The 18,827-nt window shown below is 42.8% G+C and overlaps 3 protein-coding genes and 1 pseudogene across 19 annotated transcripts in view; 2 read left to right on the plus strand and 2 right to left on the minus strand.

The window, feature by feature from the left end:
• SDCCAG8 (SHH signaling and ciliogenesis regulator SDCCAG8) overlaps positions 1–17,042 on the minus strand; it is a 249,716-nt gene extending 232,674 nt beyond the window's left edge. For 7 of the 9 annotated variants that reach the window (XM_032242401.1, XM_032242400.1, XM_032242403.1 and 4 more), the window contains exons 1-3: positions 16,810–17,008; positions 890–1,042; positions 85–170 (exon numbers count right to left, since the gene is read on the minus strand). In XM_032242401.1, the coding sequence (XP_032098292.1) occupies positions 85–170; positions 890–1,042; positions 16,810–16,876 (306 nt within the window). In that variant the 5' untranslated portion in view covers positions 16,877–17,008. Of the gene's footprint in view, positions 1–84; positions 171–889; positions 1,056–16,809 lie in introns of all 9 variants that reach the window. The other 2 variants (XM_032242406.1, XM_032242405.1) reach the window with 2 other exon arrangements.
• LOC116525893 lies at positions 3,119–16,614 on the plus strand (annotated as a pseudogene).
• Positions 16,448–17,922, minus strand: LOC116526131. The gene has a single exon (XM_032242418.1). The coding sequence runs from the start codon at positions 17,773–17,775 to the stop codon at positions 17,401–17,403; it is 375 nt and encodes a 124-aa protein (XP_032098309.1). The 5' UTR covers positions 17,776–17,922; the 3' UTR covers positions 16,448–17,400.
• The window catches only part of CEP170 (centrosomal protein 170), a 127,227-nt gene continuing 126,045 nt past the window's right edge, over positions 17,646–18,827 (plus strand). For 5 of the 9 annotated variants that reach the window (XM_032242388.1, XM_032242390.1, XM_032242391.1 and 2 more), the window contains exon 1: positions 17,889–18,018. The gene's annotated coding sequence lies outside the window, so the exon portion shown is untranslated. Of the gene's footprint in view, positions 18,019–18,827 lie in introns of all 9 variants that reach the window. The other 4 variants (XM_032242395.1, XM_032242396.1, XM_032242394.1 and 1 more) reach the window with 3 other exon arrangements.

Raw genomic sequence — 18,827 nt, forward strand, 5'->3', positions numbered from 1 at the left:
CAAGAGCAAAATTCCATCCAAAAACAAACAAACAAACAAACAAACAAAGGAATCCTTTGTCAAGTTGGAAAAGTTGATACTTACCAAAGGGGACATTTTTCTTCTTCTTGACGGAGACACTTCACTTTCCTTATCTGCTTGTTGGCGCAACAAATCTTTGAGCTGATTAACTATAAAGCAAAAGCAGGGGGTTTATTAATCTTATTTGAGATCCATGGTTTATTACCACCCATCCACCCTTCCAACTAATAAAAATTGCTGAAATATATATTACGCATCAAGAACTCTGCTATCAACTGGGGATACAAAGACCAACATGAAAAAAAAAGAATTTCTACCCCCTAAGAGCTAAGACTCTAGCAAGCCAGAGAGAGACACTAATAAATATACAATAAGTTTGTATGTAGACCTAGAGCTATGCACAGTGCTACAAGAAGAGGAAGCACCTAACTGTGCTTGTTTTCACAGAGGAGACAACACTGCAAGGATGAGCAGGAAGGAGTTCACCAAGCAGAAAAGGATGAGAACAATTCCAGTCAGAAGGCACTGCACATGTCAAAGCATAAAAGCACAGCAAGGAGGTTATTATAACTAGAACATGAGTTGTGAGACGGATGGTTAGCATGAGAAGTATACCAAGATGAGCTGAAAAGGCAGGTGGGAGCTATCTTAGGAAAACACTGTTATTTTATAACTAGAATTTTGGACTTCAGCCTATAGGCATTGGGAAGTCAAAGGAAAAAAGATTAAGCAAGAGAATTAAATTATCTGATTTGTGTTTTGGAATAACATCATAGCAGCAGAACGGAGAATGAATGGAGTTATTATTCCGCGCAGTTTCAAAAATTCACTATGCCTCATTCAGGCTAGGACTGACATTCATACTCACCAGCATGGCTCTGCTGCAGTTCGAGCCAAGCTGTCCTGGCATCCTCATTTCCTGCACTGGTGCTAAAAGAAAGATTTGGTGCATCTTCTCCAATAGTGACATCACCTTCTCTCAGGGCACATTTCAGTTGGTGAATGCTTCGACTGGCACGTTCTGCAACAACAACCTGATGAAAGTTAGGACCAGTGAAATCTGGGTGACCAAAAGGACACCTGCTCGAGAAGGCAGTTTTTAAAGGTGAAATCATTATTTCTGGTACTTTATGGAAAAAAGCAGAGTTCTGTTTCTAGCTTGTTAAGGGATGTGCCAGAGAAGGTGAGAGAAGATTAAGATCATGGTTTAGAGGTAGGAGTTGATGATCTCTAAGTGGCGACCACTGTGGCAGTTGACATTCACTAGCATCAACAGCAAGGAGGATTAAATGACAGAACTCTTCCCGCCAGCTCCCACTAAACAATAACTTGGTAATGGAAGTGCTCTCCTTCCCGTCATGCCTGACTTTTCCACCACACCAGGAGACACAGGGGGATGGAAGAGCAGTGGGGAGGTGGGAAGAGTCAGCAAGAGGGACTGCGTCACACTAAGGTCCAACCTAGGGAAGCCTCATTGTCCCTGGGGACAGGAAATCCCTCCCCCACCAAGAGACATCCACCTGTCTGGCCTAGTTTTGATCAAAATTTGCACAGCTGAAGGGCGTATAGTGGCAGCCCCATGTAGCACAGCTCTTCCCATATACTGCCAGCTAATCACACCTCATAGATTCTTGGTTAGTGCAACTGACTATGCCTAGAACACACACAAACTATCTAAAGTGAAGTATTTTAAGGTATATTACGGTGATAGTTCATCTCTAAAAATAGCTCCAAGGAACCCAGCCTCATTCCCTTGTTCTCTTCTAATCTGAAACTGACTGGGCCTGTAACCTACATTAACCAATAGAATGCAATAAAAGTTACACCATGTCAGACCCAAGCCTCATCTTTAAAAGCACTGGCAGCTTTTGCTTCCTCTTATAATGCTTGCTTTTGGGAACCCTAAGACACTATGTAAGATGTCCGGCTACCCTGCTGGAGAGACCTATGAAGAGGATATGTGGAGAGGAGAGAGAGGCCCTGAGACCACAAGACAAAAGAAAAGCCTCTCGCCTCACTCCACCCCTGTGCCCCGACCCTGACAGCCCAGTCCTCCAGAGGACTCCAGCACCAGAGGCCCTCTAACAGCAATGGCATGAAAGAGACCTGATTCATTACCAGTCATGTAAGAAAATACATGTATAGGCGGGCGCGGTGGCTCACGTCTGTAATCTCAACACTTGGGGAGGCCAAAGCAGGCGGATCACAAGGTCAGGAGTTTGAGACCAGCCTGGCCAACATGGTGAAACCCCCTCTCTACTAAAAATACAAAAATTAGTCGGGCATGGTGGCAGGTGCCTGTAATCCCTGCTACTTGGGAGACCGAGGCAGGAGAATCACTTGAACCCAGGAGGTGGAGGTTGCAGTGGGCCAAGATCGTGCCATTGTACTCTAGCCTGGGCAACAGAGCAAGACTCTGTCTTAAAAAAAAAAATTATAAACATATATTCTAAAGGACCTTGAAAACAGTTTCCATTTTCTCCAGATGCATTGATTTCAAAGTTTGGAACAGAAACAAAAATAATGTTAGTACTTAATTAAAAAAAAAACTCTATGTTACACAATACGGTTTCTTTACTTACAGCAACTGATTTTCTACTTTGATTAAAGAAAACACATATTTCAGGTCAGGGTTCAACAGTGAAATTCCATTACTCAACTACACAAGAGACACAGTTAATTCATCACTATATTTTTCTCCATACCAATCCTATGTCCACACAGATCTTTCTTTGAAATGAATTTGGTGCTGATTACTAATGAAGACTGGCCTTCTCTGACTCATCATGAGTTTTAGAAAGTTCAGATAAGACGCATTCCTGTTTCTGGAAGTACATGAAACTGTGATAGTTTTACAATAACTTAGTATTAGAGTAGAAAAGAGATTTGGTAATAGAAAAGGAAAATCAAAGTGTTACATGATAAGCAACTCAGTTCACGGAGCTTTAGATTTATGCCCTAAAATCCACGAATAAAGCATTTACCTTTATTGAACCATTAGAAAGGAAAGAGACAGTTTGACTAACAAAAAAATGTGTCCCACGTAAAAGTGTGGCACCACTGGTGATTAGGGAAAAAACAGGAGTGTGGCACGAACATGGGGAAGCAAAAGAAAATGAGGAAGTATGCGCCCAGGAAGCGAATGCTTAGTCTCAGAGATCAGAGGCTTGAAGAAAAGCATAGATTAAAACCTAAAAATAAAGAAAAGGATCCCAGCACATTAAAGGAAACTGAAGTTCCCCAACACACTTCTTGCTTATTTTTCCAATATAATATACAGCTGGGCCCACTTTACCATGTCCTAGTTGATACCAGCTTTATCAACTTTTCCATAAAAGCCAAACTGGACTAATACAGTCAATGATGGACTATCTGTATGCCAAGTGTATCCCTTGTATAACTGATTGTGTAATGGCTGAAATTGAGAAATCGGGGCAGAAGTACTGAGTGGCTCTAAGGATGGCCAAGGATCCAAGATTTGAAAGGAACCTATGCAGATGACTGCTTAATGCAGAGGGTAACTCAGCATAAGTGTTACATTGTGGTCACAGTTGACTGGGACCTTAAAAAAAGAATCCATAAGATTCCTGGAGTTCCTATCAAGTACAGTACATTTCAAACTATAGATACAATACTTTGCCAGATGATTACAGAGCCCCTCGATTCTTTTATTTGTTTATTTATTTATTTATTTACGAGACAGAGTCTCACTCTGTAGCTCAGGTTGGAGTGCAGTGGCGTAATCTGGGCTCACTGCAACCTCCACCTCCTGGGTTCAAGCGATTCTCCTGCCTCAGCCTCCCAAGTAGCTGGGACTACAGGCATGTGCCACCACATCTGGCTAATCTTTTGTATTTTTAGGTAGAGACACGGTTTCACTGTGTCAGCCAGGCTGGTCTTAATCTCCTGACCTTGTGATCCGCCAGCCTTGGCCTCCCAAAGTGCTGGGATGATAGGCGTGAGTCACCACTCCTGGCCAGAGCCCCTCAATTCTAATTCTTACAAGACACAGTTCCTCTGCCTTTCTTCGACCAGCTTTCTCTTGCTGACAGTTCATTACACAGGCAACAGCATGAATTGTTATTCTGTTGACCCATTTGCTCTATTACAAGCTGAGGATGCTTAAATATGCTTTTTTTTTTTTTTTCCCCAAGACGAAGTTTCGCTCTTGTTCTCTTGTTGCCCAGGCTGGAGTGCAGTGTTGTGGGCTCAGCTCATTGTGGCCTCTGCCTCCCAAGTTCAGGTGGTTCTCCTGCCTCAGCCTCCCAAGTGGCTGGAATTGCAGACACATGCTACTGCGTCCAGCTAATTTTTATTTTTGTGTTTTTAGTACAGAAAAATATGCCTTGGCATCCTAAAGTGCTGGGATTGCAGGCATTAGCCACCGTGCCTGGCCTGCTCACTTTTTGATGCTATTTTGAAATTGATATTTTGTCTCATAAAAATTTTAGGCCAGGTGGCTCACACCTGTGTTCTCGGAACTTTGGGAAGCTGAGGTGGATGGATCACCTGAGGCCAGGAGTTTGAGACCAGCCTGGACAACATGGCAAAACCCCATCTCTACTAAAAACACAAAAAAGGTTGGCCAGTGTGGTGTCACGTGCCTGTGGTCCCGGATGCAGGGGAGGCTGAGGCAGGAGAGTCGCTTAAACCTGGGAGGGCAGAGGTTGCTTGAACTGAGATTGTGCCATTGCATTCCAGCCTGGGTGACAGAGTAAGACTGTCTCAAAAAAAAAAAAAAAAAAAAAAAAATTAATGATGGTCAAAGGGTACAAAATCTCAGACAGGAAGAATGTTTTATACTTTTTTTGAGTTCAGTTGTACAGTGTGGTACATATACTTAATAATAGAGTTATTATACATTTCAAAATTGATGTTCTCATCACAGAAATGTATTGGAAGTACCAGACATGTTAACTAGCTTGATTTAATTATTTCAAATTGTATCCACAACTTATGACATTACTTTGTAACCCATACATTTATACAATTATAAATTGTCAATTTACAATAAAAAATTTTTGTTGCATCTTTAAAAAAATGAATTATATGGAGCTTTCAAATGACTTCACCTCTAAGACAAGGGATAATTATTTATTTATATCTAGTCTGAGTAAAAGCTAATAAGCTTCACCCTGAAGCACAACACAGCTGGAGTTGGATTTCTGGTGAAGACTAATAATTCCACTTGGAAATGACATTGTCATGTCACCAGTGATCTTCATTGTACACCTGAAACGGGGATTTTGAAAAGTGCTGGGATTACAGGTGTGAGCCACCACACCCGGCCTTCGTTAAGGAAGTAGAACCATGCTGCCATTTGTGCATGGTAGTAATGTTACAAGCAGCTTAGAAAGTAGCTGTTTGGATGAGTCAGAATATATTTAACCAATCACTACTAACGTATATTTATTTAGCACCCTCTCCCATTATTTGTTGCTATTTTAAGGAAAAAGAAAAAAAAATCTAAAAAAAAAAATCTGCATACAGGTATTGATCGACTTACGACCTATGCAACTTATGACCACTCGACTTTACGACCACAATCACTAGCCACGACTGCTCCGCGTCTGGCAGCGCAAATGTTGCCCAGCTGGGCGTACGACAGTGCGGACCAGCTTCCGGCAGCACTACCATCTCCGCGTGCACCATTTCAACTGTTATCCCAGACTCGGTACAGCAATTTGTGTTTTGTGTCTTGGATATTTTTCATCAAACTCTTCCCAAGATGTCTACCAAGAGGAAATTGTCTTTGTCTACGCCTCAGCCTGCCAAGAAGGAAAGAAAGGCCATCGATCTCAGCACGAAAATGAAGGTAATTAAGCAGTAAGAAGGAGGAAAGAAAGTGAATGTGATCGCACGTGATACGAAGTTATCACACTCGACTGTGGCAACAATTTTGAAAGATAAAGAAAGAATTCGTGAAGCTGTGAAAGGTTCTGCACCCATGCGATCAACAGTTGTAACAAAGCAACAAAGCGGGCCCATCCACGAAATGGAGAAATTGCTATATATTTGGATGGAAGATCAAATTCAAAAACGGACACCATTAAGTCTTTTTACTGTGCAGATGAAGGCGAGAAGTCTATTTCAGACTCTGAAGGAGCGTGCTGGAGAAGATTACAGTCAAGAATTTGTAGCAAGCACTGGCTGGTTCCAGAGATTCAAGAAAAGATTCCAAATGCACAGTGTTCGAGCGACTGGAGAAGCAGTGAGTGCGGATGAGGAAGGAGCACGTAAGTTTGTTGATAGTCTGGATGAATTAATTACAGGTGAGGGATATCTAGCAGAACAGACTTTCAGTGTTGATGAAACTGGATTATTTTGGAAACGATGCCAGCACACACCTATATTCACAAAGAGGCCAAAAGCATGCCGGGATTTAAAGCATTTAAGGAAAGGCTAACTCTGCTGCTTGGCGGGAACATCGCAGGGTTTAAGCTGAAGCCGTTCTTAATCTATCACTCAGACAACCCGCATGCGTTCAAGAATGTTAACAAGCACACACTGCCCGTCTACTTTCGTTCTCAACGTAAAGCATGGATGACACAAGGATTGTTTGAAGACTGGTTTATGAACTGCTTTATTCCTCAAGTTTGAGAATATTGTTTGGAGAAAGATATTCCTTTCAAGATTTTATTGCTACTCGATAATGCGTCTGGACACCCACCACATCTAGGTGATCTCCATCCAGATGTAAAATTTGTTTTTCTTCCGCCAAACACGACTCCACTCATCCAGCCTATGGACCAAGGTTCAATTGCTACATTAAAGGCCAACTATCTCCGAACCACCTTCGCTCAAGCAATATCCTCTATAGATGCTGACTCAGAACTAACATTGCGAGATTTTTGGAAACACTACAACATTTTGATGTGTATCAAGAATATCGCTACCACCTGGGAGGCTGTGATGACAAAGTGCGTGAATGGCATCTGGAAAAAATGTGTTAAGCACTATGTTAATGATTTTGACAGATTTGACAGTGAACATGAACTTGAAACTATTCGGGAAAAAATAGTAAAACTCGCTAAAGACCTTTCTTTGGAGTGTGAAATGGAAGATGTCGAAGAGTTGCTAGACAAAGAATCCGGAGAACTTACAAATGAAGAGCTAATCGAACCGGAAGAAGAAAGAGTGGTGGAAGAAGAAAGAAGAGAAGCAGAGAAAGAAGAGGAGGAGCCAGAAAGAAAGTTCACTACTAAGGGATTATCACACGGTTTATCTTTACTGAATAAACTTCTTATACATTTCCAAGCAATGGACCCAAACATCGAACGATTTGCAAGGATTGAACGGATGGCGTACTATGTGTTTTGTCCATATCATGAAATTTATGAAGAAAAAAAGAAACATACAATTCAGACAAAGCTTACCATGTTTATGAAAAAACCAACTCCGGTAACCCCAAATGCTGCCTCAGATGGCGACATCAACGATCCGCAGCCAAGCACCAGCGGCCAACAAAATGTTTCGTACATGTTTATATATTTTGATATGTTTTGCAATTGGGAAAATGTTTCCTATGGTATTTTTTACACCTGTATTTTGTATTTTTGTATGCACCTGTATTTTGTAATTTTGTATGTTTTGCAATTATTAAACCAGTTGTACTGGTAATGCAGTGTTTTACTTAAACCTGACGAATGTAAAAATAAGAAATAAAATGGTGTAGAGATGATACAAATGGCATAAAATGAACAAAGAAAATTATGATATATAACAATAATGAAAGAAAATTATGATAAAATATGACTTAAAGATTTTTATAACATCATTTCACAGTACTGTACATATAGCCTACTCAACTTATGACCAAATCGTGTTACGACCGGTCTGACGGAACCAATCATGGTCGTAAGTCAAGCACTAACTGTAGTTAAAAGTCTCTACAGGCAGCGTTCTTTCATCAGATTACAATAAGGGCAGGACTTTAACAGCACTTTTCATTCCTTTTCTAATGTTCTTGTTTAATCTTTTAGAATTTATAACATTTGAAGACCACATGTTAAATTGCACTATGACCATAATATTATGTGAAATAATGAGCTACTGAATTTCAACAACTATCCCAGAGAAAAGTGATACACAAGGCTTTAGGGTTTGTGTATTTGTTTGTAACTACTAACATCAAAGTTACTAGGGTCAGAGAGGAAATGAAGGAACTTGCAGGAACTGTGCCTAAAACTAAAACTATAGAGTTGAAATTTTAAAGTCATTTCAACGCTACGTTTCAAAACATGCTAGGTGCTTTTCAAACATATACAAAGCAACATAATTATATACTGTAAAAGACAAACACAGTTAATCTTAAAGAAAAATAAGACTCAGATGATTCAGGACAGATGAAACCCCGTGGCTTTTCAGCTGGAGCCATTGCAGCTGAAGCCCCCATAATTCCTATTAAGACTACTACTCGCCGGGCGCGGTGGCTCATGCCTGTAATCCCAGCACTTTGGGAGGCCGAGGTGGGTGGATCACGAGGTCAAGAGATTGAGACCATCCTGGTCAACATGATGAAACCCCGTCTCTACTAAAAATACAAAAATTAGCTGGGCATGGTGGCGCGTGCCTGTAATCCCAGCTGCTCAGGAGGTTGAGGCAGGAGAATTGCCTGAACCCAGGAGGCGGAGGTTGCGGTGAGCCAAGATCGTGCCATTGCACTCCAGCCTGGGTAACAGGAGTGAAACTCCGTGTCAAAAAAAAAAAAAAAAAAGACTACTACTCCCCAGATGCAGTTATCTGCTCCTTACATTTCAGGAAACCAGATTAAACAGAAGGTTCCAGTTATCGTTTCCTATCCAATTGCTAATGGGACACAGCTTTATCTGTTTCTAACCAAGAGAGCAAGAACACATTAATTTCCTCTTCTCCCCTGAGAGGACAGTAAGGGTATTTCACAATGCATTCTGATTTCTTTTCCCCACCAGCAACCAGGAACTGACTATAAACTTAACTATGACTACAAACACAAACAGGACCCCTGAGTCCTGCAGATCACGTGAACATAAGTACAAGTAAATATTTCTGCTAATGCACTGTCCAAACATCAATCAGTACAATGAGCACTTAAAAGGTACCTGAGCTAATGCCTGCTGACAAATTTCAGTCTATCTTGTCCATTTTCTGAGTACAGTTTCCCTTCCCTACTTTCTAAGTTCTAACTCTTAGTTCACCAGTGGGTCTCTCTTTATCAAGATGTTTTTGAACAAACCCAAGTACATCTCAGTCTAGGAAGAATCACCACTTATATACACACTGTGAATTATTAATTTCTTCATTCTCCGTCTGTCCTGGGAGATGTGAAAGAGAACTGCCCTGGTAACAGGGAGGGGGGACCACTCCCTGCAAAGCGCCCAGCTGTCTCGGAGAAAATAGGCAATGAACCATTCCTCCCTAGGCTGAGACACGAGATGCACTGCAGCTCCCAGCACAAGCTTAGATTAGGGTAGACACGCAGAAAAATGAAACCACAGTGAGATAAGAGATACATCTGTCTGTCCACACTTGACTAGGCCTCAGCCCAGCTCAGAAGATTGCTGTCACTGTTTACTAGGGGACCAACAGGTAGCACAACCAAGATATAAACAGCAGAATCCAAAAATCAGACAAAGCCAGCTTTGTGAAAGGCAATTACAATTGTGAGAGATTTTAAGTACTATGTAAAATATTTTTTTAAGTCTCAAAGAAAATACTATCCTAAGACTCTAGTAACTGAAAACATGTTGAAGTGGTTGGCACCAGGAATAAAAGATAATCTGACAAAGAATGCAAACATCTTAAGAAACCAATGTCTGGAAGATCATTAAAGATATGTGAGTGTTGGCAAATCCAGGAGATTGGCTATATGCAATCTGAGGGATACACCTGGTATTTCTTTGGCACCAACTGAGAGGACCGATTCACCTGTCACTTTCCACTGATAAAAGAAGTAATCCTAGTCAGGCTGGCAGAAGGACATAGGTAAAATCACCAGCAAATACAGTCTGTATATCCTTACTTGTAATTACCGCAAAGTATGATTGTTGCAGAGCAAGGGCTATGAGCAAAGCCTGCTGGGATTCACTCAGGGTGGCTGGCAAAATATTAGGGAAATATAGGGAAGTCACAGATAATAGTCTCAAACCTTTGCAAAGTTGAAAGGTTTCAATGAGGCTGGCCGAAGGCAGCCCATTCTTATAGTAGAGCATTAAGTCATAGAGTGAAAGAATTTTTGCAGAGCAAGGGCTACAAGCAAAGCCTGTACTTCTAGATCGTGATTTCTCAGCCTCAGGACTACTGACATTTTGGACCTGATCATTCTGTTTTGGAAGGGGCTGTGTCATGCAAGTGTAGCAGCATTCCTGGTTTCTGCCAAGGAGATGCCAGCAGCACCCATCTCTACCCCTAACTGTGACAATAAAAAATAAAATAAAATGAGATCAATAAAACAAGACAGTTTACAGTCTTGAGGAGAGACTTGCTATCACACTGACCACATTACTACATTGTAAGTGCTGCCGCCTCTTGATGGAAAATGAGTGTGACCATGTGACCGTGAGCTATTGTGCCACAAGAGTGGTGGTGGGGAGGACACAACCTGAGACAGACAGTGCCATGATGGGACACATCTGATCCACGTGTCAGGAATAGGTGTTATGTCCATCAAAAGCATGAGCTCAGAATTCATATTTAGCTTAATTTTGTTTCAGGGCCTAAAAGCAAGACTTGCCCTAAGGCCATTCCTTTAAATATCCAGTGGGCTCTGATGAAGTTTGACTATCATCTGGGTTGCTTTAGCAAGTGCACGTATGCATTTCTCGATACCTTCTATACTTTTGGACTCTGAGAAGAGTTATCATCAAGTAAAACAGTGAAAACCTTAGCACAAACTGGTGATGTGATCAGAGCATAAGTCTTTAAACTTCCCAAGATAGAATATTATTATTCTCAGTATCTCAATACCTATTTCTGACAAAGAACACACAAAAGTACTCTTACAATCTCATAACACTGAACCACAGCTTGGATTTAGGTTATTCCAGGGATGACTCCTCATAAAACACTCATTTTCTGGTTGCTAAATCCTGTATTTTGCTTATTTTATCTCATCAGTAGTAGGAAAGAAAATTTGAGACTGTACTTTTAAATTCTAGTAAAAGATCATAAAAGTTAAAAGTACTAAGAAAAGCCAGGTGCGGTGGCGCACACCTGTAATCCCAGCAGTTTGAGAAGCCAAGGCAGATCGCTTGAGGCCAGGAGTTGGAGACTAGCCTGGGCAACATGATGAAAACGTGTCTCTACTAAAGATTAAAAAATCAGCCAGATATGGTGGTGGCGCCTGTATTAGAGCTACTTAGGAGGCTGAGGCAGGAGAATCACTTGAACTCCGGAGGCAGAGGTTGCAGTGAGCCAAGATCGTGCCACTGCACTGCAGCCTGGCTGACAGAGTAAGAACCTCTCTCAAAAGAAAAAAGAAAAGCCACATGAGTATATAAAACAAAAAAATGAATATGTATATTTGAATATTATCAGCAAAAACACCCTTATGTTTATGTGTGTATATTCATATAGTGTATATAGCAAAGAATATTTAAAAATCCAGAAAACATGAGAAAAGCAAAAAGGAAGAAAAAAGAAACACAAGTTTTATGAGAAAACAGGAACATTTATTTGAGTTACACACATATTTTCTTAAGTCAGCCAAAGATCCAGATGATATCACCGCTGGCCAATACACTGACCAAATTATTGGCTAGTAAGATTAACAAAGTCCTTCTACAATTGTGAGTCCTTCCACTTTGCAGGATTTGGATAGATGTGCTACCCGTATACAAGTAAAACATAGAAAGTCAACCTTATCTCTGGTTTCCTTGAACTAGATCAATTCATAAAGACAAAGCCCATCCCTGAGATTATATATATTTTTTCTATATTCGTTCCTCTCGTTTTCTATGTACCTGGTTCAACTCCTTACCCTCATTTCCATAAGACAAAAACATAGCCCTTATCATTCATCTGGTCCAACCAAGTGTTGACGGAAGGAACATCAATGACCCAAGGGTCAGAGAGTGGTGTCCAAAGGGGAATCAGGCTCTGGGTGTGTTTTGCTTGGCTTCTTCTTGGAAGAAAAGAGGGAGAAAAGAGGGGAAAAGAGAGAAATAGAGAAATAAAGGAAGCAAAGAGGGAGGGAGCAAGAAAGAAAATGTTTTCAGAAAAAGCAGAAACTGGTCAGGTGCGGTGGCTCATGCCTGTAATTCCAGGACTTTGGGAGGCTGAGGCAGGCGGATCATGAGATCAAGAGATCAAGACCAGCTTGGCCAACATGGTGAAACCCTGTCTCTACTAAAAACACAAAAATTAACTGGGCGTGGTGGCACACACCTGCAATCCCAGCTACTCGGGAGGCTGAGACAAGAGATTTGCTTGAACCTGGGAGGTGGAGGTTGCAGTGAGCTGAGATTGCGCCATTGCACTCCAGCCTGGTGAGAGAGCAAGACTCCACCTCAAAAAAAAAGAAAAAAAAATGCAGAAACTGCCTAATTTGGCCATAAGCCTCATCATTTCCCTAGTGTCTTGCACTGATTCCATCACACCTTTTGATCATTTGCTTGGCACTAAAGGCAGGAATTCTCACATCCAGTCCAAACTTTTCGTTTTATAGATAAGGAAATAGGAATCCAAGAACAGTTTCCTTAACTTGCCTAAAGTTACACAGATGATTATCAGTAAAGCAAAAGTTAGGTCAGTGACACGGCTCCTAGTTCCACATTCTCTCCTCTGACTCCACCACACTCTTCCCATAAATTCATCTGAAGACTGAACACCAAAATGTTGAAAGAAAAGGGTAAAAACAGAATGCAAAATGTATGTAAAAAAGAAATTATGAGTTCCTGTCATACAAGAAGTTTGTTTCGTTTTCCCTTATACCCACCCAACCAAAGGTGGCTGGGAATCAGGTGAACAGGTAAGTCATGTATACAGCTGTTGTTGATAAAATTGTATCTATTCCCAACCCTGAAGCAAGAGATGAGACATGATTCCGTTATTAAGACTAGCATACTACATTTCTAGCAATTTCTCTCCTTTCTGATATCCCCTTACACTCAAGCGTGCAGTACTTAAAACAGAGCCTGGATTGCCTGTGATTGTGGCTTTTCTCACTCTTTCTTGGCCATAGAGTAAATGAACGCCTAACCATACTGCCAAGAGACCTCCCAAATCACTTCCAATTCTAGATTAAATTCTGTGGCTCCCAGGATATCCAGGATATGTATACTTGTAACCACACTGGAAACTTTCAGACCATTTACTATGCAGGAATAATATAACAGATCTGAGGGGGGCAACAAAGCCTTCTGGTTTTTCTGTCAGAACTCTCGTTTGAAGAAGAATCGTTAAACATCTCCAATTTCTTGTAAAGGGGCATAAGTGACCCAAAGCAAGAGATATCTTTTGAGAAGTCAAACAGCAAGTACACTGAAAAGTGTAAGGGGATAGATGAAAGATGAATGTGGAGCTGCTCCAAGATCATCAGGGTCAAGGAGAGTCAGGGATCTCATTTTAAAAGCAAGAAAGTGGCAGGGCGCAGTGGCTCACACCTGTAATCTCAGCATTTTGGGAGGCCAAGCTGGGTGGATCACGAGGTCAGGAGAGCAAGACCATCCTGGCCAACATGGTGAAGCCCCGTCTCTACTAAAATACAAAAAACTAGCCAGGAGTGGTGGCACATGCCTGCAGTCCCAGCTACTTGAGAGGCTGAGGCAGAGGAATCACTGGAACCCAGGAGGCAGGAGATTGCAGTGAGCTGAGATCCCACCAATGTACTCCAGCCTGGCAACAGAGCAAGACTCCATCTCCAAAAACAAAAAAAAGACAGGAAAAAAAGGCAAGAAAGTAAATGCTGATTTGGTTTTCCCATTAGAACTTCAAAATCTTGATATACCATAATAATATCATAATAGTACCAAAATTAAAGAAATGAGAAAAAGATCTTTTTAAAATGGAAATACTATCAAGGAAACAGGAAAAGCATTTTGCATTTTTATATGGCTATTTCCTAGCTAAATATAAATGAGGGGTTATTAGTAGTGACTACGTTACTTACAAGCCAGAGGAATAACTGGTGAGGAAAAACCAATAATGTTTATTAGGCTTCCATTAATCATACACTAGGCAAGACATTTTGAGGAAGTAATGGTGGATAGACAAAACCAAAACAAAATAAGACATAGAACTTTAAACTATATTTTGTCTTACTACATAGTAATAAAATTATTAAATTATTAGGCACACTCAAAATAAGGAACTTCCACATAACTCCACCACTGCTTACCAAGAAACAATATTTAGCTTTAAAGGGCATTATTGGCAGGGCACGGTGGCTCATGCCTGCAATCCCAGACTTTGGGAGGCTGAAGCGGGCAAATTACTTGAGGTCAGGAGTTTGAGACCAGCCTGGCCAACATGGCGAAACCCAGTCTCTATTAAAAATACAAAAATTAGCCGGGCATGGTGGCCTATAGTTCCAGCTACTCGGGAAGCCGAGGCAGGAGAATCGCTTGAGCCCGGGAGGGAGAGGCTGCAGTGAGCCAAGGTGGCACCACTGCACTCCGGCCTGAGGACAGAGCAAGACTCCATCTCTAAATAAATAAGTACAGGAAATTATGCTACTCAAAAATGTCAACTTATATTTGTGAAGAACTTCTGACTGTATTTAAGTTCAGGGTTAATTCTGTTTTGTTTCCTTCCAGAAGTTGTCATATAAGGTAACATACAAAAATAAAAGTGCTACTAAATAAATAATATGTCCTGAAAAACCCATAAACATTTCAGGCTACATTTCTTGATTCATTGTTAAAATTATGACTACATTTTTTAAAAAGTTATTTAACTTTTTCTATCCCTTATATTTCCTCTTGGGGATATGTCTCCACTACCTTATACTGTTATGACACTAAATTTAAATTTTACTTCAAACTAAAAAATGTATTATCCTTGAATGAAAACTCTTCATTCTGTAATTATTGAAAGCAGTACCACTAGTATTAAACATATTACTATAACATTAATTTAAAATGAACCCCTTTATTGCGTAAAAATGCCTAATGTTAAATAGCCTCCAACAATTACATAAAGGCTTAAAATAAGGTCAAAGGAAGAGAAGCATCAGGAAAAACTTTCAATGAAAACAAAAAATTGCCAAAAATTACTCATATCATTGTGCATAGTATTTTTCTTGCTTCCAAATGAAAAGTTAGAAGTCCTTATTTCGTATCTAACAGCTCTTGAAACATCAGTAGGTTGAGGAAGGTGTTCATTAAGACCAATTTTTTTACTCCTGCAGTGTGAATACTGAGAATGTCAGTTTGTAACACAATTGACAGACGTACAATACTTAATAACGCTTATAAAATCTTGAGTGATGAGAATATAAAGTTTCTAATATTTAAAAATCTTCACTTTGCTCTAAGTATCAAGCATAAATAACAACATTTAATGAGTGCTTGTCTACTAAGCACTGATCTCTACCCTTATTTTCTAACATAGTAATCTATAATTTTTTTTATTGCCTTTCTCCCCAACTAATTTAGAGGCTCCATGGCGATAGGAACTTTGTCTTGTTCCTTACTGCATGTCGAGCACCTGATATGCTTAACACATAGTAGGCACTGACACATAGTAGGCATATTACTCAGTACACCATATGCTGCATAACTTAAGTGTTCTAAATGTCGTAAACAGCCATAACCTAGAGGGTTATGAAAATGCAACAGAATGGAAAGCAGAGTTTATTACACTTAGAATAAAAATTCTTCAGTGAAACAGTTTATATGTACATATATGCCACATATAAAATTTATTTCTTACTATAGGTAAACATTTTAAGAAGTCTTAAAATCACTGCTTTATGGGCGTTATTTCATTTGCTCCCCACAGTAACGCTGTGGACAATTCCATAACTTCCATTATAACAGAATCGAAATTTCTAGATGTTATATATGCTGTCCAAGGTAACAGCGCCATCTAAAAGTACAGACATTATTAAGTCCAACAGAGCTGAAAGGGAAATAAATAAAGTACAGACATTACCTGTACAGATACTTGCTCATAGGGTAACGTAGTAAGAAAATCTGAATTAATAAGGTTTTGATAATAGTAATTACGGCTTGATTAGTAAAGACAAACATAAGCTTTGAAGGCAGACAAGCCTGATAATACCTGACTCTGCAACTAACTAGCTGTGGGCTCTAGCCTGTAATTCAACCTCTCTGAGCTTTCGATTTCTCCATGTGTAAACTAGACATGTTCAGCTGCAAATGATTAATTGAATACAAATAGCCTAGCCCAATTAAATGGGGGCTGTAGTGATTAAAATAATTATGTGTCCCCCCCCACACACACACACACTGATCCTACAAATCACATTCAATCCACTATGCCATACTTCAAATGTGTAAAAACTGTGAATATGACTTTTATTGGATTAAACAGCAAAGTATGGGAACTGGGCAAAAGTGGCATAGAGCCATCCAAGAGTTTCTGCCGTCGCTGGTTGAGAAACATGCCCAAGTTAAGATCAAGGAGTTGGTTCAGGTAACTACGGGAATCTAAGGAAACAACGTTGCTTAACTGTAAAAACAAACTCAAACTATTTCATCCTCCTCAAAAGATCACAGCAACACCCATCTTGCTCCTCTGTAGCCTAGCTGGGGCAGAACACAGGTGTTAGGAAACGCACCTGGTCTGCTCCCGCCCACTAGGCCCCGGGCATCTCGGGACTAGGAACAGAGGTTTGGAGCAACTCACCCCGGAGACTCCGTTGATACTGCCCCAGAATCTCCTCCAGGGTAGAGTTCTCCGGGGACTTCGCCATTCACACTCTAGGCTTAGAGCTGGGAGTTACGGGGGGAAATGTCCAGCTTTCTCGCTTCCGAGAACAACAGGCCGGTGGCCGGGGAGCGCCCGCCAGCTTCCTGCCGCGGCTGTCACAGGGGAGCCTAGAATCCCGCACGGAGCTCTTGGGGGCTATTCCCACCCACGGGCCCTCCCGGTGGACGTCGGGAGTTGTAGTCCTCGGGTGCAGAGCCTGCAAGCTTGACAATCCTGAGAGCCTTCCAGCTACACTACAATTCCCAGAGACCACCGCGCCACGGGCGCTAGCTTGGACGGTTTGGCGGCCAGAGCCTGTTGCCAAGAGACAGGTTTCCAGGCCCCGCCCTTTTCCTCCAGCCCAGCCTGGTTTAGTCCCGTCTCCATCCCATCCTTCAGCTGCCTGGACCACCACCCAAATGTCAGAAAGGGCTCTCTGAAGGCCTTGACGCTTGGAAATTTGCTAACATGCAGCAGTTGATCCCTAAGTCTACTCAAGGACGCAGATAGTAAGCTCTGAACCCTGCTTCAGTTGCGATATTTTTCAAAATGGTCGAATAAATCCTCAAGAAATAGAAACTCTAAATCTTCCAAACAGCCTAGATTGTAAAGGCGGCCGACACTACAACTCCTAGCATGCCCAGCAACCAGACCTCCACTTGGAGTTGGCGCTCTGCCCGCTGGGAACTGTAGTCCTGGTTGGTTGCGGTCCCACCTAACGCCAAGGTCCTCTTCATTGTTCAAGCTGGTCTTTCGGGGCACGCCTGCGCAGTGGGCAAGCTGGAAAAGCGAGTGGGTGAGACCCTCGCACAACCCCTTTTCATTGTCTGTTTCTGGCGCCTGCGCAGTAAGGGATCGTTGGAACTGGGCAGGAGGAGGGGATAGGGTCCGGCTCCTCGCCATTTCCCGAGGCGCCTGCGCACTACGTAGCCGCTCTTTGCCGTTACCGCTATGTGTGGGGCGTGTGTGGAATAACGTTATTGCCCAGCGGAGCTGAGGGCCCCGGAGCTCGACCGCAGCGGCAGCGACAGCGACGACAACAGCGGCGACGACGACGACGAGGTCGGGGGAGGACGGCGTGCGAGAGACTCACGGAACGCGACGCGCCCCGCCTCCCCTGTCCGGTCCCTCTCTCCACGGTGAGGGGTAAGTGATGCGATCTGCTGCTCGGTGTGGGCGCCGCCGCCGCCGCGGCTGCTTTTCCACATCCTGCTTCTCTGGTTTGCGGCGAGGACTCGGGCGCGGCCCGCCGCGGGGCGGGGGTGCGGGGCTGGACCGCGAAGGGGGCGCTTCCCGGATGCTCCGCGCGGCGCCGCCACCCCGATCCTCTCCCCGCCCGGGACCGGGGGCTTGACGGGGCCACCCCTCCCATCCCCCGCCCGCCGCCCCCGGGAGCTCCAGTGCTGCGGGCCCCCGGGAGCTCCAGTGCTGCGGGCCCCCGGGAGCTCCAGTGCTGCGGGCCCCCGGGAGCTCCAGTGCTGCGGGCCCCTGGCTTTCCCGAGCCCCTTGCCCGCCGCCTCGGCGTCTCCTCAGTGCGTTGAATCATTTCAGCTTTCGCCTGGCTTTGTGCAGCCCTTCCCCCTCCGCCGTAGCAGTTTGCTAGGGGTGCGGGCGGAGCATTGGAGGGAATGGCTGCGCGGCCGCTGGGGAAGGGATTTCTCCCCGATTGGAGCAGCTCCCGGGGCCGATCCCTTTTGTGTGGCTGGTTTTGGGGTGTGAGGCGGTTGGCGAGGTCAGGCGAGGAGCCTTTCGGACGCGTTGGGAGGGCGTGGAAGACGCGGTGTCGCGCACCGTGCCAGGCGACTGCACCCCGCGGAGGCTCTGGCTCCGTAGTAAACCTGGGGGAGGAGAGAGTGGCTTCCTGTCGGCTTCATTGTCCTAGGATTCAAATATAGGGTTTGGGTACGGTTCGCTTCCATTTTATGCAAGCGAGAAAAAGATAACATTTGCAGCTT

The sequence above is a fragment of the Sapajus apella genome, unplaced genomic scaffold (genome assembly GCF_009761245.1).
Source record: "Sapajus apella isolate SASKATOON/1434 unplaced genomic scaffold, GSC_monkey_1.0 scaffold49, whole genome shotgun sequence".
Classification (NCBI taxonomy): domain Eukaryota; kingdom Metazoa; phylum Chordata; class Mammalia; order Primates; family Cebidae; genus Sapajus; species Sapajus apella.